Source organism: Nesoenas mayeri (genome assembly GCF_963082525.1).
Source record: "Nesoenas mayeri genome assembly, chromosome: 15".
Taxonomy (NCBI): Eukaryota; Metazoa; Chordata; class Aves; order Columbiformes; family Columbidae; genus Nesoenas; species Nesoenas mayeri.
The window spans coordinates 16,242,420-16,268,343 of NC_137559.1; the positions used below are offsets into that span (position 1 = coordinate 16,242,420).

The window sequence follows — 25,924 nt, forward strand, 5'->3', positions numbered from 1 at the left end:
TAAAGACATCCTACAGATTAGCAGTTATCTGTAATAGTACAATGTAGATTCTGTTAATGAACCTGAAATTAGCCTCCCTTTACAGACATGGTGGTGGTAAATGGATTGATGGAAATGGTAATCAAAAGCACTAGATGTGGTAAGTAATGGAAATGCTCCAACTTTCCGTCTACTGGTATTTCAACCCGCGAGATGATGGTTCACTTTAATAATAAATACTAAATACTCAGTCCAGCCTTGAAATGACCAAGTTTTAGAATCCCTCCTCAAGTCTGCTCAGAAGCAGAAAAATTCTCCTGGATCATCACGTAGTCCTTTAAAACAACAAAGGCGTTGAAGCTCTGAGCGTGTAGGAACTGAATGGTGAGTATCGCCAGAAAGGGCCTTTGCAAATTTCAAATCCATGAGCTTACTTCAAGGAACAATAAGATATATGGACATCTTCAGTCAATGCAGAATATGAACAAGACAGGAAGTTTCTTTGGCTTTTTATTCCTTCATTAGTTTAAGATCCAAGGAACTGCGGGTTTCGGTCACTTTGTAGGAAAAAAAAAAGTTACTTTTCAACTCTGATTTACCGAAAAAAATAAAAGCCCAGATATTTGCAGACATAATAAAATTTATTTAAATTCCATGCATTACGGTAGCTACAAGTGTAGTCATATGAAACTGAAGGACAATAACTTCTTCTGTCCATACAATGTAGCTGTAAGTGAAATGAATGGGAGTTCCACAGTTACAAAGAAACAAACAAAACCAAAAAAAACTCCTAAAAAAGGTAAATCTGTTTCAGTTTTGAGTTATCTTTGAATTCAGATACAGTCACCAGACTGTAAACTTTTGGGGGAGGAGATGGGCTCACCACAATTGTACAACTGGAAGTGTTTCATTTAAGACATTGTGAAGAAGCTCTGAAGAAACCTTCTAATACTGTACTGCCAATACTCTGGGACATGAAAAGAAAATCCATTCGCCTTCGTCCTCATTGTTAGAAATCAGGCCAGCAATGGCACTTTCAAAGTGCAGCTAAACAGCGTTTTCTTATGCAGCTTCTTCAAGTTGTACTGAGTAAGCTTTATTTTGAACCAGTTTTGCTTTAATTTCTCCAGGAAAATCTCACTGGTGCTCACAAGCTTACATTGCTTTTTGATATGCAAAACCTTGCAGACTGTACTTGGTTCTGAGCCTCCCCTATTTCGGTACGTGCAGACTCGTGGGGATTGAGTCTCTCTCCCTCTCCGCTCAGCCTGATCTTTAAACCAGCAAGGATTAGCCAGCCCTGCGCGTTACAGACAGGGGGAACCGAGTCACTTACACAACTGGCCCAGTTCTCCCACAAAATGCAGCTCTTATAAGTACTAATAGGCACTATTGCCAAAAATTCTCTTGTTTTTGCAAGTTTCACTGATTTACCGGTTGTTAGCATTTTTCTGCAGTTAAGAATTTAACAATGCTGAATTTTTATAAAGACACAATATGTAGCTCCAGCCTTCAAAATTTACTTCCTGCATCTAGTAAGAGTAATGATGTTAAGTCAACCTAAATTTGCTGAAGATATTAACAAAATGTAAAGCTAATGAAGGTGCCACATTTCCATGGATGTTTTCCAATTTTAAGGATGCATTCAACAAAGGGAAGGGGCAAACCTAATTATTTTAATACAAACTTGGTTGAGTGCCCAATCGCCTCATTTAAAACTGTGTATGTGGGGAGGCTGAGGAGTTTAGAAAAGTCCAAGTAACCAAGTCTCGAGGTTACTGGAAAGTTAAAAAGCTAATGCAACTGCGTTACATCCAGATAAAAAACATTATTCAAAAGCAATTCGAATACCGAAAAAGATTTCAAATTGAATAGTTTATTAACATGGTAGTCATCTTTGTAACATGTGCACACACACTCGCACACTCTGAATGATCTGCCTGGAAAAAAAGAGGTCTTAATATATATGCTGGGGGAAATTAAACATTAAAAATCCTTTAGATTTTCATAATTATAGGCAATTATGTCCACATAACTTACAAAGCTATTGCCAAATCTTTCCAAGGAAGCAGAATTTGGGAGAAAAAAAAATAGTTTTGGGAAAATTCAACAGTGGCATAGCAGAGCTCTCAATATGAGAAAGCTGACATAATGTGGACCTTTGCTGTGAAATTTGTCTTTGCAAAACATGGGGAGAAGTTTATCAATGGGCAGAAAATAAGAAGGCGGTGTGAAGTAGGCTTTGCAGAGTCGATTTTCCTCACAGTATTGTGCGGGGTCATTGAGAAAAACGCTTAGTCCTTCTCTGGAACCAGTTTCAGAACTTTTCCAATTGCAATGGTCTTACCTAAACCAAGGAGACAAACAGGAGAGTTACATATATTGTGAAAAGAATGTGTAGGTCTCTAACAACAACCAAAATCCCCCCCCAAAATACAGGCTCTCCAGAGTAATAGAAATAATACTAAGTTGTTGTATTGTAGAATAAAAGCACAATAAAATCTTAAAAATAGTAAAACTGCTATTGTCACAGTAGAGAATACAATGCAGATTGCGGGAAGTCTGCTCTGTATTCATCCAAGGAGAAGGCACAATCATTCTACCAGATCTGCTTACTGCTTTTAAAGATGATGTATTTTAAACACATCCCACAAATCTGCAAGTTTTACCCAACATCCAGCCCCCCTTGTCTTTTCTAACTTGAAACAGAGAAGCCGCGGCACTCCTGGTGCAGGGGAACATCCCAGGACGCGATACGGAAACAGTGCTGGTCATTTTTCAAACTCAACCTTTTGTTTCACAGTGCACATTTCTGCACATTATTCCTCTAAAACACACTTTCTGTTACTAGCAAGAACTCTGCACAATGACAATGATTTGCTTATAGTGATTTCCTCTAGATCCCAGGATTTTAAGACCTCATTGCCATGCATGATCTCCTATTTCAAATCACTGCATTGTTGCAGCAGTGAGTACCTGTTGCTCAAGCAGTCTTACCCTCATCTCTTAAGGTGAAGCGACCCATCTGAGGGAAATCTTTGAATGTCTCAAGGCAGATAGTTCCTGCTGTCCTTAAACGGGCAATGCATACTTGATCTTGTTTCACAAAACGGGGCCGTGTCTTGCTTTTTTCTCCTGTTTTTTTGTCTACCAAGCAGATTAAGGCCTGTAGAAGAAAAAAAAATTAATAGCTGCGAGTGCTATTTGTTGGGTTTTTTTTTTTCTCCAACAAAACTGAAGTGACCTAAGAAAGAAAATGTTTAGAAATAATCATAAAAAAACCTGCATAACCAAGTGACACTTTTCAGAGGGCTTATGCTAACAGATGCAGCTGGGCTCGGCTGTGTTACCACACTGACCAACGATTCCATTCAGGGCTGGAGCTGCGCTGCATTAATGACTCTACAGATGCAGGCGAGGGCAGAACCCACCCCACCAGAGGACCGTCTGTATTCACATCACAACTGAAACAGACACTTACTGTTATCTCAACTTCTTCAATACAGGTGTGGATGTGCAGCACAGCATTGTAACCTGGACAGATAATGGATTTGTGCTCAATTATCACTATCTGTAAAACAGTTACAAAAATGTCCTCGTTTCAATTATAAAAGAGCAGAGAATAACCAAATCTACAACTATATTGAACAATAAATGCACAGCAAATTTTGTGAAAGAGACAAAATTTGTAAGGAATTAAGTTGCTTATAATATCAAAGTATAAAATCAAAGAATTGGCCTGACAAGATTTTGCTTTTGTGCTTATAGGTGACTAAAACTTCCATTGAGAAGTTACATTCATAATAAATTATGTTTTTAAAACTCAAATTAATACCATCTGAGGTATATCTGTCATTGTCAATTTAGAGATAAGATACTGAATAACAAACGGGAACTGAAATGTCAAACTAGGTAACTTTGGACTGGGTGAAACACAAGCAAAATACTGTAATGCTTTTTAGCCATCTGTACAGCAATGCGACGCCAGTTGTTGTACCTGGGCATCAAAGGTGCGTCCAGAATGACAGAGGTTGTTGAGATCACAGAGGATGAACCCGGGGAGGATCTCCTCCTCTTCAATTCCTTTCAGTCTGATCTTCAGATTTTCACCTGGGGCTACTGAATCAGTTTCTACGTCATCAGAAAGGATTCCAAGAACTTCCACATTGTGCTTAAATAAAGCAAAAATGAAGCTTTCTATTTTAATCCGGTACAAAATCATTTTAATACAACAGGATTTCAATGAATAATTCCATTACAGTTTAAATTCATTATATTCAGTTCTGCAAGATTTGGAACATCTAAAATATTGGAGTGATGAGTTAATAATATTTAAAATAGCACATTTAATCAAATGTTTTAAAATATAATTCTATAGTATACACTCAATGGAAAGCACATTCCAAAAATATCTGCTATTTCTCAAAGTGAAATGAGTTTAAAACTTTTAAGAGATGAGAGAAATCATGGATGCGTATTATCTAAGAAGAATGCAAAAGCCACATTGTTGTATAGACTTGTTACATTCAAAATATAGCAGTCTGGAAATTAACACAATCCAGGAAATCCTAAAATCCCCAAATTCTACAGGAGTTCCTGGAGAAGATGATAAAAATACCAAATGTACATTAACAAACGGTCTCCAAGCAAATACCAACAAGTGCTCCCTAATGTTCCTATATGTTGTAACCTCTCTTCTGATTTTTGTATCTTTACGCACTATGAAATACCAACAGAAACTAAATATTGGAAAGGCAGAGAAGTTACAAAGCAGTAGTTTCAGAGAGATCTATTGGTCCAGCTTCCTGAAGTTTTAGTTCAACTCTCGTTAGCTATCAAAGTAACTAAAAAATAGCATGTCATCAAAAGCACTGGCTATTTACTGAATAGAAATTCTGTAACTGTATAGTGAAATCCATTTATTGTTTATCAGTTTCTCATAATCAACCCCAAAATAACATGGGAGTCAGATGCACATCAAGCAGTTCTATAGAAAGCTACTGTCTGTTACATTACCTTAAAATCTGAAAAGCTTAAATTCAAATTAAGTCTGTTTCAACTTTGAGCAGCTCTTGGGAAAGGCGACATGCAAGTCAATCTAATTACCATATTGATTAGGAAATAAACTGAAGATTTATTGTACATTTGAGTATTCAGACCTTTCCAGCAAACTATCTCAGCCTACAGAATTGGAAAAAGTGTGTCAGCTTAAATCAAGATGACCTGAATAAAGAACAAAATTTCCAACCCGTTTTTGTAAGAAACCAACAGAAACAAACTCCAGCACACTAGTCCATCTCTCCCCCGCTATGTTTGCACATTCTTCATTCTTGTATTTGCAAATTCTTCAGGGCACCACAATGATTCCAACCAGTGATCTTACGTCATGGAACAGCCACCTACCTGTACAACCAACCTGTGCTTAACCAAAGCAAACTTTAGGTGTCCTGTCTGCATCCTTTATTTTTTTCCTATTTCCATTTGGGGAAGGAAAAAGGAAAAGGAAAAAAAGAGAGGAAAAAAAACCCAAAAGAGCAGTTGGGTGGGAAGAAGGAAAGTTTAGAGCAACATTAACCCCCTGCTGGAAAATCGTTTTGTGGACCAGTTGTACAAATGCAAAGTAAAACACAGTTCAAATACACTGTGATGATCTGTAGCCCAGCAATTGAGTTTAATAAAGAGACACAGCCTGAGTGCTGAATTCTGAGGATGTAAACACACACACCTGGAAATGTCACCCACGTAACAGCCGTGTCTAACTGAGCAATAGAACATTTTCTGATTTGAAGTAATGATTACCTTTAAGAATCAAGCTCTATTTTAGGGTGGTAACATTTTTTTTTAGTATCTAAACCTTACCATACCTTGTTTGGCATCATCACAAGCTGTTGTCCTTTGCAAATAGAGCCTGACTCCAGCTTCCCAAGGACCACAGTGCCCATATCCTTCACAAAAAGAAATTATTACACAAAAATTGAAAATAGAGAAGACTCTTTAGGAAAATGTTTATGATTTAACTCTGATTATTTAACCCTATGAAGTTATTTAGCACAGCTACATTTAATGTTTTAGGAACTGTTCTCATGAAAGATTATAGATTTTAAGAGTCTCATGTAATGCCAAAATTATTTACTTCCCCTCCCCTTCTACAGCTAGAAATGTAGATGTATCAAAGAAAAAAAAGAGGTAACTTCTAAAAATACAGAATCCCGGGCTGTTTGTGCTGCAGGAGCTCCACAGATCCCCAGCCCACCTGCTCACGCAGGGTCCCAGAGCAGATCACACAGGATCCCAGGGGTTTGAATGTCTCAGAGCAGGAGACTCCACACCCGCTCTGGGCAGCCTGGGCCAGGCTCTGGCACCTCCCAGCAAACAAGTTTCTGCTCATGTTCACATGGACCCTCCTGTGTTTCAGTCTGTGCCCGTTGCCCCTCACCCTGGCGTTGGGCACCACTGAACAGAGTCTGGTCCATCCTCTGACACCCACCCTGAGATATTGATCCCATTGATCAGATCCCTCTCAGCTTCTCTTCTCCAGCTCAACAGCCCCAGCTCTCTCAGTCTCTCCTCATCACAAAGATGCTCCAGACCCCTCAGCATCTGTGTCCCTCTGCTGGACTCCCTCCAGTAATTCCTTGCCCTTCTTAAGCTGGGGAGCCCAGAACCGGACCCAGTTCTCCAGATGGGGCCTCCCCAGGGCAGAGCAGAGGGGGAGAAACCTACCTCGACCTGCTGGCCACACTCTTCTTTAATGTGCCTCAGCTACCGTTGGCCTCTTGGCCACAGGGACACATTGCTGGCTCATGGTCACCCTCTTGTCCACCATACAGTAAATAGTCCATTTACTGCGTTCTGAAAACAGTCCATTTATACTTTCACTCCTATTATTTTAATTTGTACCTTATATTTATCCACAATCGGCAGCCTGATTGGTCCATCAACTGAACGGTTGAAGTTTGGCAAATTATCCAGGTATGGAATAAATGGTAATCCACTAAAAGAGCAGAAGGCATTTGTTTCAATTTTGTGAGCACTCTTCTATTTTACAATTACTCAGAAAGGATAAATGCAGTCCCACAAAAGGAATGATTTTCATTTTGTCATCATTAAGAACAGTGACCTCTAAGACAGTCTGATCTATCCTAACATCCCGCCACTAGTGCCCATGTTACCCTCACTAAACATGTCAATACCCAGTTTAAGATACGTTACAGGTATATTTTAAACAAATCAATTATTCCTTTGAGAATCTTGCTCGCTGTGCAATACGTTTTGTAAGTAGGAAACCATAAGCTAGGTCCAAACATGATTTTCACTCATACGTTATAACTGCCACGAACAACACTGGAAAACGCAATATCCAGCGAGAGATGTCGCTTATCACCAGTCAGAACACAGCTTCAAGCAAATTGGTCACATCGATCACTCATTGTAGCAACATGTCAACTGCAACATCACTGGAAAATTCAAGGGCTAGCACAGCACTCAAACTCACCCAGCCGAAGAACGCTGCTAACACTATTACAGACTTGAATCTGCTGCTTTTCTTTAATTCGTTGCATGGCTGTGTTCTTGCTGCCCTGATTATATCTCCTCAAGCACTTTAAAACACTGCTATGATATGCCATGCTATACTCTCCCTAGCTTCACTGTACCATTTACTTTTATTGAAGTACACCAAATATCCAAGTTGTTCAATTTCGGATACGTACATATACCAAGGACAGAATTCTGACTGTTCTTTAAGGTTTGCTCCAGTCAGTCCTGAGCAGGGCATGAAATGAATATCCTTTTTGGGATTGAAGCCAACTTTCTTCAAAAACGGGACCAGTTTCTCTTTACATTCCTCATATCTATTAAAATGACAAGCATATCAAGATAAGTTTCAATTATTCCAGCATGAGATAATACTGTGCTTTAAAAAAACCAACAACAAATACCACAGACATTTGATTATCCCCAGTTAAGTTATTCTGTGTGCAGAAAACCCAATAAATCTTAGTGGCCTATTTGTATCTTCTCCCCAGTCTCCCAGCCCAACTTGGAATTTTCTGTCCTCCCTCAGCGCTCTGCTCCACAAAGCATCATCAGTTTTCTCCGTGTACTTCGGTCTCTGGGCTGGGGACGCAGCAGCAGATGCTGTAGCTGCTTTTAAGCGAGAGATCCAGGCCCAAAGAGCAGGACGGACAGAGCAGACAGGTACCGAGGTCACGCTGAAAGCTTTCACTTCCGCGGTGGCCCCGTCTCCTCCAGTCTCCTACATAATCTCCTACGACTTAATGCTATTTATTTCTCTTACAGTTCTGCCCCTCGGCCTGTTTCAGCAGAATTCAGTCAGGTCAGAAGGCTGGGGCAGCACAACCGGCCGTGCCCTGTTCTCGGAAACGCGGCTGCTGCTGTGAGGTCGCTTTCCACAAAAACTGTCACAATTCTTGACAGCGCAGCAAGCGCTCTGACAACTCTCCCTGTCACACTGTAGAAGAAAACTGTATCCTGTCACTACACAAATATGTCTAGGGAAGGACTAATCCAGCTTAAAGGGGTGGGAAGAAAGACGTGAAAGAAGCCATAAAAAGACCTACGTTCTGACACTGAGGAAAATTAAAACCTTTTAGTACATCTGAGTGTTAAGGTAGAAAATAACTTTATCCTTTTTATTAGTTATTTAAATATTACTTATTGACTTCCTAGTTATTTTTTACCTGTATCATCACAAGATTCCCCACCTCCCCACTTCTCAGACTGTAATCACAAACCATTTTAATATATTATTTGCTTATTCAATCCAGCTTATCATAAAAGAACAACTCCAAATAATACAGGGAGGACACATAAGGTGAACAGGACAAGGCTGTTCTCACCAAACCTGAGCTCAGAAATGCGGCCAAGCAATCAGGAATCTGTCAAACTAAACTGCTGAAAACACAGTCACTTCCTTTTAGGTTCAGCGTAAAATTTCCAGGTCAACAATTAGACTATGACAGAATGCACGGATTTGTCAGATACGGCTGCGCAGGTCCGACCAGCTGAAAGTGCATGTTCTAAAGCAGGCTAGAACTTCAGGCTTAGTTGCGAGGCACCGTCCTGGGCACTGCGCTTCTGTTCTCCCTGCAGTTTTGATGACCTCTGTCTTTAGTCCATTGGGCTACCATTCCTTCAGCAAAAAATGGGATGCAAGAAACTACCTGACTTAGGAACTATTTTCAGTATCTTTTAATGAAGATTGGTTTTTTACTATTATTGAACTCACCTTTCATTACTCCAGTTTACAGTTGGATCATCCATTTTATTAATAAGAACTATTAGATGTTTTACACCTGCTGTTTTTGCTAACATGGCGTGTTCTCTTGTTTGTCCACCTTTCTCAAATCCAGTTTCAAACTCTCCTTTTCTTGCAGAAATAACCTAATTAAAAATACACATTGTAATACAAGTTCTACAATTCCCTCAACAGAGCAATCGGCAATGGGTAATACTGCCTTACTCAAAAATAGGTTTGGATTGTCAAAACTGGTAAAAGCTTTAAAAATGGACTGCTATATCCTCAATATTGCCCATCATGAAAAGAATCCCATTACACCCGTGGAAAATGTTACGAAGCTGTTAAGTTAATCCAAACCCCACACAACTTGGTAGACTTGAGATCTGAAAATTTTGCCCCCTGTAAGTAGCCAAAAGAGCAAACAAGCAACCAAAAAAATTAAAAGTTAGAGGCTTTATTCCACCATATATCTAAAATAAACTAATGTGATTTGTCCTTACCAGCACAGCAAGGTCAGCTTGAGAAGCCCCACCAATCATATTGGGAACAAAGCTCTTATGTCCAGGGGCATCTAGAATAGTGAAGTGTTTCTTCTCAGTTTCAAAATAGGCACGACCCACTTCTACTGTTTTCCCTTTGTCCCGTTCTTCTTGGTTTGTGTCTAAGGCCCATGAGAGGTACCTAAAAAAAGAATAAAAATCACAACCCAAATATTCTACTTCTGTATTAATTGTTTACTAAATGTATGTATGATGGTTTGCTCATTATAAAGCGCCTTTTTTTCTGCTCAACTATTCTAACCGTCTCAGCATTACTGAACTTAAGCATCTCCGAGACCAACAGTGAGTTCTTCTGGAACGTTCTGTGTCCACACCGTGAGCTGTAGCGCTCGGTTCTAGCTCTCCCTCACAGACCTAGAAAGATGCAATTCTAAACAATGATTTTCCATTACTAAGCTCTCCAGACATGACCTAACCTCCAACACTTTCAGCTTTGCTCCCGTTTGAAAAAACACCTCTGGATCAAATACAAACCAATTCCTGTTAGCATAATTAACTGAAGAGAAAACTACTGTTATTAATTCTAATTTTACATATTAGACAGAAGCTGGCTATGAAACAGACACCACCTTTATTCACCCTATCTTTGATACTTTGACCATATCAACTTATTATATTTTATTCCATTGGCCATTGACAAAGAAGTTAGATTTAAGTTAGACAGATGAATTGAAATTTCAAAAAAACCTTAGTTAGCTCCCTCAGGTTTTGTGAAAATTGGTGAATAGAGAGGAAAAAATTAATACTCTCGCGAAGGAGAAGAAAAGCAGTAATAGCTAAATGGAACTGACTGACCATAGGAGCGTTTTTTCCCCAGCAGCAGCAGCTTATGAAGATCTTTAGCCTGTGTTTCATGTTGCCTGGCTCATGTTGGGAGACGCTGTGAACTCAGCTGTGACCAGAGGCCATCAAACACAAACTTGTCCCTTCCAGCTCGAGAGCTTCCCGGGCCACAAAACCCACTAATCACTGGCAATTCTGGATCTACAGATATAGAATATCTTCCCCAGGCAGCAAGTTACTTGTCCATGGCCGAGGTCCGGCCAGCGCGCTAGATGGTTTTGGGTGGCACCGCCACTGTGGTCCCACAGGCTGGAATTTTCACCATGTTTCTGGAAGATTTGAGCCAAGCCAGAGGTGACGTTTTACTCAGCTTGTGAGAGTGAAGCAGGAATCTACGTGTGGCAGCTGGATGGCAAGTCCTTGTGACATCCAAGGTTTTTAGGGAAAGATGAATTTCTGACTCAAATGTCAAGACTTCCAATATATGAAGTGAGCTAACAAGACCTTTGATGATGACACAGGTGCATCACACTTTCTGTTGCGTATCATGACATATGTTAAAGAATAAAAATAGTATTAAAGGAGACACTTCCTGCAACTCATGCTCCAAAAGAGAGAGGGAAGAGGAAATCTGTTTTTCAAGCTGTCCAGGGATTTTGAGGAATGTCCTGAAATATTTATTACTTTGGCCACCTCCCAACAGGGGGATGATGCTTGCTTGATAAAAAAACGTATGTCACCCTTTCCATCCCCTTCTCTCGCACATCATACAATTAGTTCAGGTCAATGACCACCCCGAGTGCTCCATTGCTGCTCTACCCCTAAAGAGTCTTTAGCTGCTGCTTTTCCAGAGCCCTTTGAACCCCTATTTTCCTCCACCACGGCCAAAACCAGAAAGCTTCCACAAGGAAACAATCCATTTTCCAGGAGTTTGAAGGAGAAAGCAGGCTGCTAGATGTGCTGTACATACATGCGCATACACAAAAACAAAAGGCAACCAAAAGACAACAATGAAACCCAAAACAGACAAGAGGCCCCTAAAAAATCCACACATGCAAGCATCATCCTCCTGCCTGGGGGAAAATTAAGAACCATGGACCTCATATTATATCTCATCTTATATGAATAAACGACAAATTGACAGCTGTGATATCTGCCACTTAGACATCTCTGCTGCTTACAGGTAAAAGACATCCAGACAGAACAAGCCTGGGAGCTGCCTGAGAAAAGCCTCTGCCTTGTGTTCCTTCTTACCAGATGTTTCTCAAAGCATCGGAATGTAAAGCACTGATCAAAACAAACCAAAACACCCCAAACAGCAGCAAAGCCTGTTGCAATGCGTATCGCCAGTGCTACAGGGACAGGGACTAACACACAGGTTCCCGTTTTCAACGCAGCGCAAAGAGAAAAGCACGATATTATCTTAAGTAAGTTCATACCATGTTTCTCTGTTTTTTTCTTTAGCTTCTCTTTCATATTTTTCAAGTGTTCTTTTGTCAACCATTCCTGTCAAATACCTAAGGGGGAGAAAAGAAAAAAGTGCAATTTTACATAAGCAGAAATATAGTTCAAAATAGTTAAGTACTTACGCAACCCTTACAGATTGTTTTGAAAAACTGGAGCAACCTGATGCGAGCAGCAGTAGAATTTTTGCTCCACAAAAAGCCGCGTCACTATCTGCCATGTAAAGATACACCAGCATCACGGGGCACAACTATGAGGAATGTCTCTTTTTTAAGCCTAATTGTAAAATGTTCTGCAGAGGCAAGTTTTGAAAAGGAGCTACATCTGTTAAATCCATTTCTGAGACTAATCCAATGTTTCAAAATTCAGTTAGAATTGGGACAGAAGAATTTTTCACACCACCTCTCCCTCAGCCCCAGTTTCTGAAATGTAAAGAAAAATATTTGCAGTTTCATTCTTTTTACATAGAACAAGGAAACCGCTATTTTAAAGGAGATCTTTCAGTTATGAAAAGAGGTGAATAGTGTACAGTTTTATTATATTAATTTTTCATATTTTTCCCTGCAATATTTCTATCTCATCTTCTAATAACAGTAATCTAGTTAGTTTATAAGGAAAACTAATGATAACAGTAAACAAAGGGTTAACGACAAAGTTGGTACAAGCAACTGATTTTTTTTTTCTCCCCCTTACAACAAAGGGATATTCTGCAAAAATGAAAGACCAAAAAGGCTTTGGGAACATCACACACTCGCAGGAGAGTTCCCAACCGGTGTCGCCTTGTCCAAGGAGGCGGCTCCGGCACATCAGATAACAAAACGCTCATTTGCTCCAGTCTGAGCTACCAGGTTAAATGTACCATGACAATTCCAACATTCCAGTTCGGTCAAAACAAAACAAGCTGAAAATGCCAAGAGACAGACCTCCCACTTTTGCTGAGAACAGTATTTGAAAATCATATAAGCGCCTTGCGTCAGCATAGCATTTATATAGCATTTATTTCCTCCTGTACTACTTTTCCTTTTTTATTTTTGAATCCGTAAGATGTAGCTGCATTTATTTACTTCTGTCTCAAAAATATTGCATCTCTAGATAGTTTCTAAAATAGACTTAAAAGATTAACTATTATAATTTTACATTTTGAAATAAAATTATGCCTGACAGTGTGAGCACCAGGGAATAAGCATATTCCATTTCTTTTTTTTCATGTCACAAAAAAGACAAAGTTTAACAATGGATATGAAGCAGTTTCAAGTAGCATGTTAGAATGATGAAGAAAAGCAAAGTCATGTTTTAAGAACGGGATTCAGTTTTTTGTAAATTTTATAATGTACGCTTTGGCATAGTTATTTCATTCACTAAGTGAAACTCCTCTAAAGATGAGACCTGCAGAATTAAGGAATTTCAAAGACAATAAGTAACTAAATTGACAGGGAGAGTAACATATTATTATAAAAATATTAATCTGTGCTGACTAAAGCCATAAGGAAAATATTACTCATTTTACTTAATGTATTTTGAGTTCACAAGAACAGCAAATCTAAACATGTGATTTGAGAGCCGTCTTACATGATCTGTCCTCCAATAGTTGACTTGCCAGCATCTAAAATTAAAAAAAAATAAAAGTCATTCTCAATTTAAAAGAAAATCCTGAAAAAAAATAAGAAAACAACTATGAACAAGGTCATCTAATTTATTTCCAAATATATATATTTTAATTGTAATCTACATTTTTAGAAGTATCGCCCAGTTTCCCTTGTTTCCATAATAATTGTCAATTCAATCATCCTGAACTGGATGTTTTTCACACACTCAAGCTTGGCAACATCCAGAGCGAAGGAGAGCCCACCAGGCAGCCACCCAGCCGCAGCGGGGCAAGCTCTTGCAAAACCCCTTTCTCCCTTGTCCCGAACTCGTGTGGGCTGCTCTCTAACACGGGGCCATGTCTCTGCCCACTGCCTCAGCACTTTCCGTCACCCCATTCTCAATCTACCCCAGGATTAAGTTACAGTACTTTTAAGGTGATAAGAAACTATACAAATAAAAATACAGAATTTACTGTAAACCCCATGATTCAATAATTCTTTTGTATTTTTGACACCACTTAAGATTTATCTGAGGCTTGTCAAAACTATTCAATTGGCCATTTTGCTATAAATGCTTCTTTTAACCCTGAATTATCACAGAATCACAGAATCAACTGGGTTGGAAAAGACCTCAGAGATCATTGAGTCCAACCCTTGGTCCAACTCTAGTCTGTTTACCAGATCATGGCACTAAGTGCCATGTCCAATTTCAGTTTAAAAACCTCCAGGGCCGGTGAGTCCAGCACCTCCCTGGGCAGCCATTCCAATGCCTGACCACTCTCTGCACAGAATTGCTTTCTAATCTCCAGCCTCAATTTCCCCTGGCAGAGTTGAAGCCCATGGCCCCTTGTCCTATTGCTGATGCCTGGGAGAAGAGCCCAATCCCCACCTGGCTAGAACTGCCCTTCAGGTAGTTCTAGAGAGTGCTGAGCTCAGCTCTGAGCCTCCTCTTCTCCAGACTAAACAAGCCCAGCTCCCTCAGCCTCTCCCCATAGGGCTTGTGCTCAAGTCCCTTCCCCAGTCTTGTTGCTCTTCTCTGGACCCGCTCCAGCACTTCAATCTCTTTCCTGACCTGAGGGGCCCAGAACTGAACACAATACTCCAGGTGTGGCCTCCCCAATGCAGAGCACAGGGGAAGGATCACTGCCCTTGGCCTGCTGACCACACTAGTTTTGATACAGGACAGGATTCCATTGGCCTTCTTGGCCACCTGGGCACACTGATTGCTCATGTTGAACTTCCTGTCGATTAGTACCCTCAGGTCCCTTTCTGTCAAATTATGTTCACCTATTGTTTATAGCTCTACATTTTAAAATATTTTGAATAATATTTTTTGAATTCAATAATAAGAACCCTCTGAAAATACTTAAAACAAGCAAAAATGGAGCACTGCTTTCTGATTTTGTTCTTTGAATTGTAAACGCAGATAAGCACTCAATAGAGCAGGTACTTGAGAAATCAGGAAGGCAGACACAGTTGTGTCCAAGAGAATACAAGCGCTCTGCCCCCGACAGACATTCTGCAAGTACTTTAATTCTTCCAGAGCTGCTCCATTAGAAGAAACACTCCCATTAGCCTCAAGACACAGCGAATAGATCCATCCCTACAAAGAGCAGGATTAATTTCTAATCCTCCAAATTCTAGATAATTAGTACACAGTGCAAAGATCCAATTACTTGCTGTTCGCTTACAGCTTACCTACGTGCCCAATGAATACTACATTTACATGCTCTTTTTTAGGAGCACCCGGCGGTGCTACAATGGATTTCGGTTTTGGTATTTCCTCCTCCTCCTCCATCATTTCCTGAGCGCTTTCTTCAGAGGGGCCGGCGTCCCCCACGGGGCCACCTCCCAGCTCCGCTTCGCTTGGTTCTTCTTTGTGGTCCCATGACTCTTCTGGGGACATTTCCGTCTCTCCATTCTCCACTAAAAATTGACCAGGTAGATATATTCAGTTAGATAATGGAACTCAAAGCAATGGCTACGGTGAAAAGCCTCATCCCCAAGATGCAAATGAACACTTCAACTATCTAGCCTGTTAATGCCTTCCATGGAGAAACGGGCAACTGCTGCTTGTTTCTGAAATTATTATTAGCAGGAGCTTTCAAACTAGCTTATGTGTTGACATCAGAAAACTATGACTCACAGGGATTAAGAGACTTGTTTTAACAAGGGAACAATTTTACAAGGAAAAAACAAATCTGAAGACCCACTCAGCCCATGATGCTGGTCCGAACCCACAGACAGACACACACTATCATATGGTTAGAAAGAACAGGGGGGACCATGGTTTCAGTTCTCTCAAAAGCCACACAAATACAAGGAGAAAGACACAATTTCTATGTTCCGATTGCTCATGGTACTGATCACTCCAACTCTTTTTTTTAAAATCACCGTTTCATACATATTAATGGGACTATTTTGTAATATGAGACTACTTTTTAATAAAGCACTGATGCTTTTTCAGTGTCCCAGTAATCCGATTGCACCTGTCAGGGCACACTAGTGTTTGATTAACTCATTCCTAATCGAAGTATAAAGCCACAATAAAAATTAGTAAGGACCAAAAGGTGAAGGCTCAGTAAGATATTCTTCAATTTTGTTTGCAACGATTCAGCAAAAGCACTACAGCAGTGTTTTATAGCATAGTGAAATGGAATCATTCTCATCTTACCAACAGATTCTGAAATTTCCATGTTAACGGCAGCATTTGAGCCTAGGGGAAAAAAAACACAACAAAAAATAGGAATCATTAAGGACACATATTTACCGTGATAGTACCAAGAACAAAGAAAAACAGAGCGATAAAATCAAGAAATGGATAGTTCAGATGTTTGAGCACTTGCCAATGCTATTTAATACACAGATTCAATTTTAAAAATCCTACTTCATACAAGCTTTATGACCTTCAATAAACCACTTGGCCTTTATGTGCTTTGCTTGACTAGCTATAAAATTGTAAATAACCATAGATAACCACACTACGTTACAATAGTAGTTTGAGGATGAAGAGAATGAAGATTAGAAAAGGCTCATAGACATCTTTAAAAAGGAGATGCTTTGCAATATTTTTAAAAAATCATATTTAATGGGGCTGTGTTGCATACTGTCAGAGCACAAAAACAATCACCTTCACAAGAGGCCGTCTGCTCCTCCGGAGAAGTCTCTACAGGTGCACCTGAAAAAAAACCAAACAACTTCAAACACACTGATGTAAGCAACTTCCACACTTAGGTATAAAAGACCACCTCCCAACCTTATTGAGTGAAGCGTATTTCAGAAAAAACACTGGAAACAGTATTAAATATAGTCTCCAAGCAAAAATACTTCTACAGAACACTGCCTGAAAGTTGTGAAAATATTACAGCAGTTCTAAAACCCATTTCCACACCTCAAAGGAAAAGTACACATAAAGCGAGTTTGAAAGGAAGCAATTTTTCTATACATAGTATTTACCGGCCCACCATTTTGGGGCCTGCTGGCTATTTTAAATGTTAGTATCTAGCTGGGGGTTAAAAACTGCCGCCCAGTTTCACTGTATCCAAAGCCAGGACGCCTGCTGGTGCCACGCTGTGTGGAAAGGTCCTGCCAGCTCCACCCCACAGCCGGAGCTGCGGCGCTGCTGCGCCTCCCTCTCGCATCAGCGCCGAGCACAACACCGAGACGAGCTGTCCAGAATAAGTTCTTAAGATCTCCTGCAGTTATTAGGGATGCTAAAATCATTCGCATACCTGGTGAGTTTGCCAGTCCTCTTAAACACCATAACACAAACATCACCTGGAGGGCAACCCCAGTCATGTGTGTATCAAAGCCACAAGTATGATTTTTGGAAAGATCACTCAACCTTCTCATGCACTAAACCATGCCACTAAACTATTTCCTGAGGTATAACTAATTGTTAACCCACTAAGTGTGGTATGTTCCCATTAACAATTAAACCACTTGATGTTTTGGGACATTATTCCTTGTGGTCAAGAGACCTTCTGTAATTAGCCCTAAAACCTTAACCTATTTAGTTTTATCTTGATATAAATTCAGCTTCATAATTCTTTGAGACAGGATCACCACAGTCCCGTGTTGTATCATCCACCATCTGCACTCCAGGGTCCCAGAACCACAGGAAGGAAACGTTAAGAGAATGATATAATACAGTAAGCAAGAGTATAGGAATACAGTATCTTGAGATTCCTTGTAAGAAATTGTATATTGCTCCCATTCCAGAGCTGGAAAATCCTCAAATCTGCCCATTTCTGAGCGTGGTACATGGGTGCCATGGGATCCATGAACCAAAAGCCTCTGTTTTGTAACACATTACAATATTGTTGGCTATTTCACACATACTATGGTTGGGATGCATCAATATTTTCATTACAAGATCATTTCAATAAACTTTTGATTTCACTCCCGAAGTTTGTCCATAATGAAAAACATTAAATGACAGTATTTAGGCACTTGGATTGAAACAGAAGCTCCACAAGTGGTTGAAGAGTGATTTAATTCCTTAGAAATACATTGTCAATCAACAGCATTCCTAATAAGCTCAGGTTTTACTTCCCGGTCTGTAATCCAGCAGGGATACAGACAGGAAAAAGAAGTTTCTTCAGAAATAACAAAGAGGAGGTAGGAAACTGTTAACCTAAACGTAAAATCTTGTATCCGTCTAGCATGCAAGAGAAGCAATAAGTTTGTGTACGAATCCTAAACAGTACTAACGGCACGACAATCAAAAGGCAACAGATATTCAGTTACGACCACGGCCACAGATTGAATTTGGGTCCCTTTGGGACACAAGTGGCACACATGCTGTGAAAGAGGCCACTGAATTACACTGAACACACACTGATCCTTCCAAGCTGGAAAGGAACATAAATCAAAATAAATACCCCCTCACCTCAGTGATTGTTTACTTCTGATGAACAATTTCAGCTTATGCCAGGCTATTTCAGGCACTGGTACAGTGCAAACAAACACCCAAGAGCAAAGGCTGCCATGAAAAGCGCAGACTTGGCGCCTGCTCCGAGAGGTGCAGCTTTCCTGCCGTGTGCCATGAGGACAGCCCTGGTGAGCAGGACAGCGGCCCGCTGCTTCCGCAGCCTCGCGCTGCCGCGCTGTGCTCTTGGTCGTCTCTTGCCTCGTGTCAGCCCTGTTGAACCTCCACAAAGAGAGCTGCGCTGACCAAAAACTGAACCAGCAAAGGACTGAGCAGCTTTAGGGAACAGATCAGCTGCCCAGAGAGGTGGTGGATGAACCATCCCTGGAGACACCCCAGGCCAGGCTGGACGGGGCTCTGAGCAACCTGAGCTGGTGAAGATGTCCCTGTCATGGCAGAGATGGAACCATGTCATCTTTAAGGTCCCTTCCAACCCAAACCATTCTATGATTACGGGGCTAATGAAACTCTTTGCACAACAGAGCATAGAGAGAGATCAAAAGAAAAAAAGGCAGTTTGAAAGAAGTGTCTGATCTACAAAACTTAACTCACTGTACAGACCATCTAAGTTGTTGCTCCTCAAATATGGGCACCAAGCTCCTTTGCAGGAATTCCTGGAAGGCTGAAAAAAAGCGTGACACCCACCTTGGGATTCTCATCCCCTTCTGGATGTGTGATTTGAATACCTGAGTTCAGTACAGAGTTACACAGCAGTCATGTAGTCCACACAGTTTCATTCATTATGTAACAGATATCTGCCCCCCTTCCTTTTTTTGGGAAACAAAAGCATAAAGAGAATTACAGAGTGAAAAATAAAGGCCCAAGTCAAACACAGAGAGCATGGCAACCAGAATTCGAGAAACCTCAAGAGTCTTTACTAACAACAACAAATTACTTCAAGCAAAAGTGCTAGAGCTAAACAAAGTATTTCTTATTCAATATTTTTAAATATACAGAAAGAAAATGTTTCCAGGAGTTGACTGTCATTAAGGCAGCTGTTTTGGCAGTTAACTGAAACCCCAAATGATTTTCTTCCTGTCCCTGCCCTGCTGCACAGCCTATGCCCTGGTTCTCCAGTGGACACAGAGACATATGCCCCATTTTTAAAATGCACCAACGTAATAGCAGCTTTGATAGTTTTAACACGACTCTGTAAAATTAACCAAAAAATTAGTGCTTGCTTGGTATTCAAAGGATTTTCCTACGTTAGCTTACTAAGAGACCCACCTTTTTCCTTCCCCAGTGGGGACACACCTCAAGTTCATCTTATCTAAACCCATCATGCTTCTTCACAACTGGGTCTGAGAAAGCTAATGGGGATTTTCAGGGAACATAACAAAACCCCTCTTCCTTAAGGCCAAGTGTTTGTGCTCAGTTGATAACTTGATTTTTGAGACAGTCAGAAAATCAAGCTCTGTAGTAGAACAGTTAAGGATTCCACTCTCTAACAAAGATCTCTCCTAACCCAGTGGGAATATAAATAAATAAATAATAATTTCAAAGCAAATCCAAACCTGAATACCTCCTGGATCTTCTAGCAGGTTAAGCTCAGGACCTTAACATTTACACATGAAAGAGTAAAATTTACACATAAATTCTGACTGTTCTAGAGAACACATTTTTAATATTGCATCATCTCTCCTAAACTAATTTTTGTACTTAAATTCAATCAGTGTCATTTTCATATAGACCTCTTCAAAACACAGTCATAAATTTCACTGATTACCTTTTGACTGCTTTGTTCTTTCATAATTAAGAAAAAATCAACACAACTTCCTATCTTAGCTTCATGCAATCAGCTGCTTCTCTTGCTTGTGTGTCTCTCATCACAACATAGGAGATAAATCCCCAGATTCTGAAAGTGGGACTGTAAAACCAGATTGCTAATAAAATCCCCAAATTATTTTTGTTTTCATCTTAATAGGGCAACCAAGTTTTAAGATACCATCATGCTTTCAGGATGCTAACCAGGCTGTCAGCAGACTCCAGGACAGCTCATCTCGTCCGGCTCCCAGTGCCCTGTCTCTTACTGGAGTCGTGCAAAAGCCACGAGCAGGATGAGTCATTCCAACAGAAGCAACATGGTCGGTCCGGGCTGCCTTCCTGGGGACAGCTCAGGTCTGTCTAATCCACTGGCACCTTGACTTGCAGCACACCAGTGCACTATATCTGATCATGTGGGAAGCTGGGGCCAAGACATGGAGCATTCTCAGCACCGACCATTTTAGAAGAGGTTGTGCAGCTCATCTGGCTGGAGAAGCTGATGCAGAAGAACACTGCTCTAGATAGCCAAGTGATGACTAAAATCAAGATTTTTTGGATCATAAGAATTTATACCATTCACGATACAACACCGATTTGCTGTTCAAATTTACAGTTATGAGGTACTAATGGTAGCATTACCAACAACCCAGCTGTGAGGAAATCATCAACATATGGCTATTCAAATGTTAGTACGAGTAAATCACATTAATCCTTTCATATGACAGCTTCTTGAATAGCTGACTACTAGTTTTAGACAAGCAAGGCTTTCTTAGCAAGTTCAGATGCAAAGTGAAGTCTCTTGAGGACTCGATTGTTGAAGAGTCTTAAAATATAGTCTTAGAGAGAATGGTGTAAGCTAAAAGGTGACCAGTTTTGGGGAACAAAATGATGCAGATAAATCATCATTCTGCTCTGGAAATTGCAGGTTTCAGAACTGAAGCAGAAGATATTGACACTCCTCCTTTTGTTTCCGATTGGCGGTGGCAGGGGGGAATATATGTATGGCCCCGATAGCTACAAGGTCAAGAAAAATGAGGGCTTGGAAAATCAGAATGATAGATGCTATAGCCATTTATTTACAGCATTTGAAGGCTGAGGGTGTCCAGCTGCTTGAATGTGACGATATCAAAAGTGACTATTGCAGGCGAGCGAGGATATTTAGGGAGTGAAGCAATCTAAAGGGCACTGCATCTTAAGCCAGATGTTTGTTAGGTGCAAGTTGTCTAAGCTGTAGGCATTAACAAGTATGTTCAGAAATCTACTTGGAGCGGTCAGGAGAGCTACTAAAGGAAGCAGTAGCACTAATACCACCAGAAGGATCACTGCTGCCTTGTCTTACACTGCCTGCTATGTCTCACACACTTTTTGTTCTTGTCAGTTTTGTACTAATGACACTTTTTTCTTACCACAACCACTGCATACTGCAAATCATTGAACAGTTCAGGCTGGAATGGACCCCAGGAATTTAGCCAGTTCAGTCTCCTGCTTCAAGCAAAGTCAAAGTCAACAGTGAATATTCAAAAGTGACCTCTAAAAAGAAGAAAAACTAACATGAAATATAGTAAAGCCCATACAAGGAAGCTGTGATAATTTTTAGCAAGAATCCTGCGAATATTGAAGAACGATGACAAAAACCTGAAATACAAGAATGCAGGCTGATGCTGCATTTTCAGAAATTTTTCACTTCTCTCATACCTGAGATCCAAATGCTACGTAGATTATAGAAATCTTATTAATTGGGGGAGCAGGGGGAGGAGGTTTGAACGACTGCCTTACACCTTCAAACCATGTCTTGATATAGAAACAAACAAAAGTCACCAAAATGCAATTATGTCATATATAGACTTACAAAATTAATAAGCCATAGTACAAAAATAAGCCATAGATGCTACGGTGCAGTAAAGCTGCACAGTGCAGTTGCAATTAAGAATGTTTAGAGGCCCTAACACAACTTACTGTAATTTTATTGATTATCACGCCTTGCCTTGATTTATTGGAGTTTGCTAGTCCAGGAACTGCTGCCTACTGCGGGTTTCCCCAGCAGCACAGCTGGTTCCTGCCACCCTGGCCACACTCACAGGAAGGATCTGGGTACAGCGCTGGCTGCTGCAGACAGAAAATCCACATGTCTCCGTCCCACCTTTCCAACAGAATCCAACCAAGACAGATTTTACACCAATGAGTTTGACTTGGACACAATTTGATAAAAGCAAGTCCTCGCAGCTATGACGTTTGGAACATATTTGTTTTAATCTGTTCCTTAGGTTCACAAATTTAAATAACATGTGCTTTTTGCATGTAACGAGCTAATAATTTAATTCCAAACTGATTTTGAAACTATCTGCGAGAAAAAATTGTATTAGTGATAAACATTGGTCAGATACTCTCCGTAATACACAATTTGCAATCCAAAAAAGTACACATAAACCAGAAGTTTTAAAGTCAGCTACTTGGAATGCAGGTCTCAGGAGTTTCCCAGTTTTAGAAAGTTAACATCTTGTTCCGTAAATAGCTTCTGTGAGCATTATCCCAGTGCTCCAAACATAAGTGACAGGAATTTTATACAAGTTACTAAAAACATGAATTTAGTGGGAGTATAAAGAGCCACCACTACACTCTGCAGCCACAAAATGGAGATGGGTTCTGTGGAATTTCCCTCCACGCCACGCTGCTCCTGCACATTTCCCTGACCTACAGCATCCTTGGAGTTACTAAGGAGTTACGACTCCAACAGAACCTCGCCAAGATAAAGTTCCAAGATGAAAAGTGTTACTAGAACTTAACTTTAGGCCACTTAAGTCCTCAAATTGACACTTGGCTTTTTAGATTCTTCCCAAGAATCAAGATTAATTTAAATTCTTCCCAGTACAAGCCAATATTTGTACAGACTTCAATACAGATGATAAATAGAAATTTTTTTTTCTCACAATGTAATGAAGAGTGAGTGCCACGGAACACCTAATTCCCTATGGGAACAAAAGCAAACTGGGTTACTGAAAAGTAACCTATTCAGCACCATTGTCTGATCATGTGTTGTTCTGACTTATTTCCAGAGCAAGCTCCACCTAGTTCTTCTAGCCAGGAAAGTAGTTGACACCTTAGACGAATATCTGCAAGGACAAGGCTGTCAATTACCTTCTGTAACTGAGTAAGTCAGACCTTAAAAAGTACAAAACAAGTATGATATTCCAGTGAAAAAAGAAACTCTTTGGATTTTTGTCTGCTTAATCTTGAGGACATCCAAGTTAGTTATACAACCTCAAAATTTTAAGCCTTAAAGAAGATATAGAGGCAAGGTGAATTCAAACCAGGTAGATTATAGCACTACGTATGAATGTACTTAGCAACTAAGATGGAAGGAAAAGCTATCCCAATCACTCGGATGAGCAGGAAGCTTTCAGTAAAGTCATCTCTAGTCTCTGGAAAGACAAAGCTCATCAGAGGACTCAGAAGCAGCAAACGAGTGGAGAAAAGGAGAGCATGAAGAAACAAACGTAATGAGCAGGTGAGGAAATGTAGTTTAAATCCTACCAAAACAAACAAAAAAACAAATATCAGGAGTCTTAGAAGAAATCTCACAAAAGTAGCCAGGGAGAAAAAACAAAATTATTCTAACGACATTCAAAATCCCAAAAAAGTTTTCAGTCACAGTACAGAATACATAGTTTTAAAAATGACCTGGATTCAGGTTGCAATGGCTGAAAACCACACTGGAATGAATTTTGAACACTATTCAAAGATGGATCACATGTTCAGCACAGCTTCCAGCCATTACTCTGCCTTTACACCTAGGAACCTTAACATATACATTTATTCTAAAAGGAACCCCAAAGTCTGCCCATAGCTTCTTAGAAATATATTTTAACGCACTTACATATTGCCTGCCTGCATAGCTCATGAGCTACAATTTCTGATGAAAATCTGGAGTGCTAAATAGCTGTAGAGAACACATAATCTAACATTCCCTCTAAAAGGAGAAGTGTATTAACATTCTGTTATGAACATTTTAAAGCTTCATATATGAAAGTTACAGATTTTAGCTGTTAACATCTGATAGCTTTAGGTACTAAGGAGGACAAGGCTAATTTAAGATATTAAATCAGAACATGACAAATAATAAGCTACAATCATCAGGAAGTCATGACAAACATAATGTAACAAGTAGTCACTTCGGAGAAATTAAATTACTAGAATAAATATTTGAAACACTAGCTTGGTTCATACCGTACAACTAGGGATACGAAAAGTTACAGAAAAAAATACTGCCACAAAGTGAACCAGAATGTCTGACGTCTGGAAGGACCTTCAGCTTGGAGCTGGAAATTAAAAAGCAGCTCTCCTTTAATTTCCCATACGCAAAGTAAATCTAGTATAAACACCAGTTGCCTACACAAAGATCCTTTGAAATTTAAAGCAGGGTAAATTTCAAGTGATTCTATTGACTGAGGCCAGCTGGACAAACTTCCTTCCCTACTAATCGTTTATCAGCACGATATTAGAAAAAAATAACTACTTGGTATAATCTTCAAAAAGACACTGAAGATACATGTGAGCCCCTGGTAGCTGAGGCAGCGCTGATCTCCCCAGCAACACCACATTTATTACCACCGAAAATCCCGGATAACTTCCCCGGTGCCCCAGGAAGCAGAGGGCGGGCTGGCTCTGCCCTGGGCAGGCGCGGAGCCGGGCCCGGGGCGGGATCCCGCACGGCCGGAGCGGGCCCAGCTGCCCCCGAGCACCCCCGCACCCCGGCCCGGCCACCCGCGGCCTGCGACCCTCGGGATGGGACCGGCCGCCGCACCGGCCCCTCTGCGCCGCCCACGGCCGCCCTGCCCGGGCTCCGCTGCCTCCCGGCCCCCCCCCCCGCTCTCCCGGCCGTGCCCCCTGCTCGCCCCTCGCTGACAGGACCCTGCTGCCGCGCGGACCCGGGGCCCGGGCGCTCAGGCCGGGTCACTGTCGCCTCCGGGCCCGCCCCGGCGCTGCCGCCCCGCCCGCGCCCCGGCAGCCTGACCCGGCCCGGCTCCCTCGCCCGCCCGCCGGAGGCCCCTCCGCCCCCGCGGGGCCCCGCACCCTCCCAACATGGCCCCCGTCCCTCCGGACCCGGCGCCCAAGGCCGGCGCAGCCCCGGCGCGGCGCGGCAGGTACCGTGGGGCGGCGGCGGCAGGCCGGGCGGGGGCGAGGGCGGCGGCAGGCCGGGCGCCGGGCCCCCCCGCAGGAAGGACGGCACGAACTCGGCGGCGTGGACGTTGGGCACGAAGGGCTTAGCGTTGACGTTCAGCTGCCGGCTGAAGGCCGCCCCGAGCAGCTCCTGCTGGGCCTCGGCCTCCGCGGCCGGCGGGGCGGACCCGGGGCCGGCGCCGCTGCCCGGCTCGATGTCCGCCTGATCCCAGCAGTCGGGAGCCGAGTCACTGCTGCTCCCGCTGCCGCTCCCGTTCGCCTCCATTTTGTGGCTGCCCCACAAGCCTCTGCGGCCCCGAAGCGTCTCCCAGCGTCCGGGGTAAGGGGGAAGCCGGCGGCGGCACCGACTCAGCACTCGCTTCGGCGATTCCGCGTGTACTCCACCGCCCCGACGCCAGCGCAGTGTGGCCTCCCGGAG

At 41.5% G+C, this 25,924-nt stretch overlaps 1 protein-coding gene across 1 annotated transcript; it reads right to left on the reverse strand.

Annotated features, from left to right (window-relative positions):
• Positions 1-237: 237 nt before the first annotated feature.
• On the reverse strand, positions 238-25,924 carry GSPT1 (G1 to S phase transition 1). Its single transcript, XM_080354290.1, has 15 exons — positions 25,474-25,924; positions 16,765-16,812; positions 16,309-16,350; positions 15,333-15,560; positions 13,618-13,651; positions 12,024-12,101; positions 9,742-9,922; positions 9,230-9,384; positions 7,692-7,832; positions 6,880-6,973; positions 5,844-5,924; positions 3,977-4,150; positions 3,461-3,550; positions 2,977-3,145; positions 238-2,326 (listed from the first exon to the last, which is right to left on the reverse strand). Exons 1-15 carry the CDS (start codon positions 25,769-25,771, stop codon positions 2,274-2,276), a joined length of 1,866 nt encoding a protein of 621 aa, XP_080210416.1. The 5' UTR covers positions 25,772-25,924; the 3' UTR covers positions 238-2,273.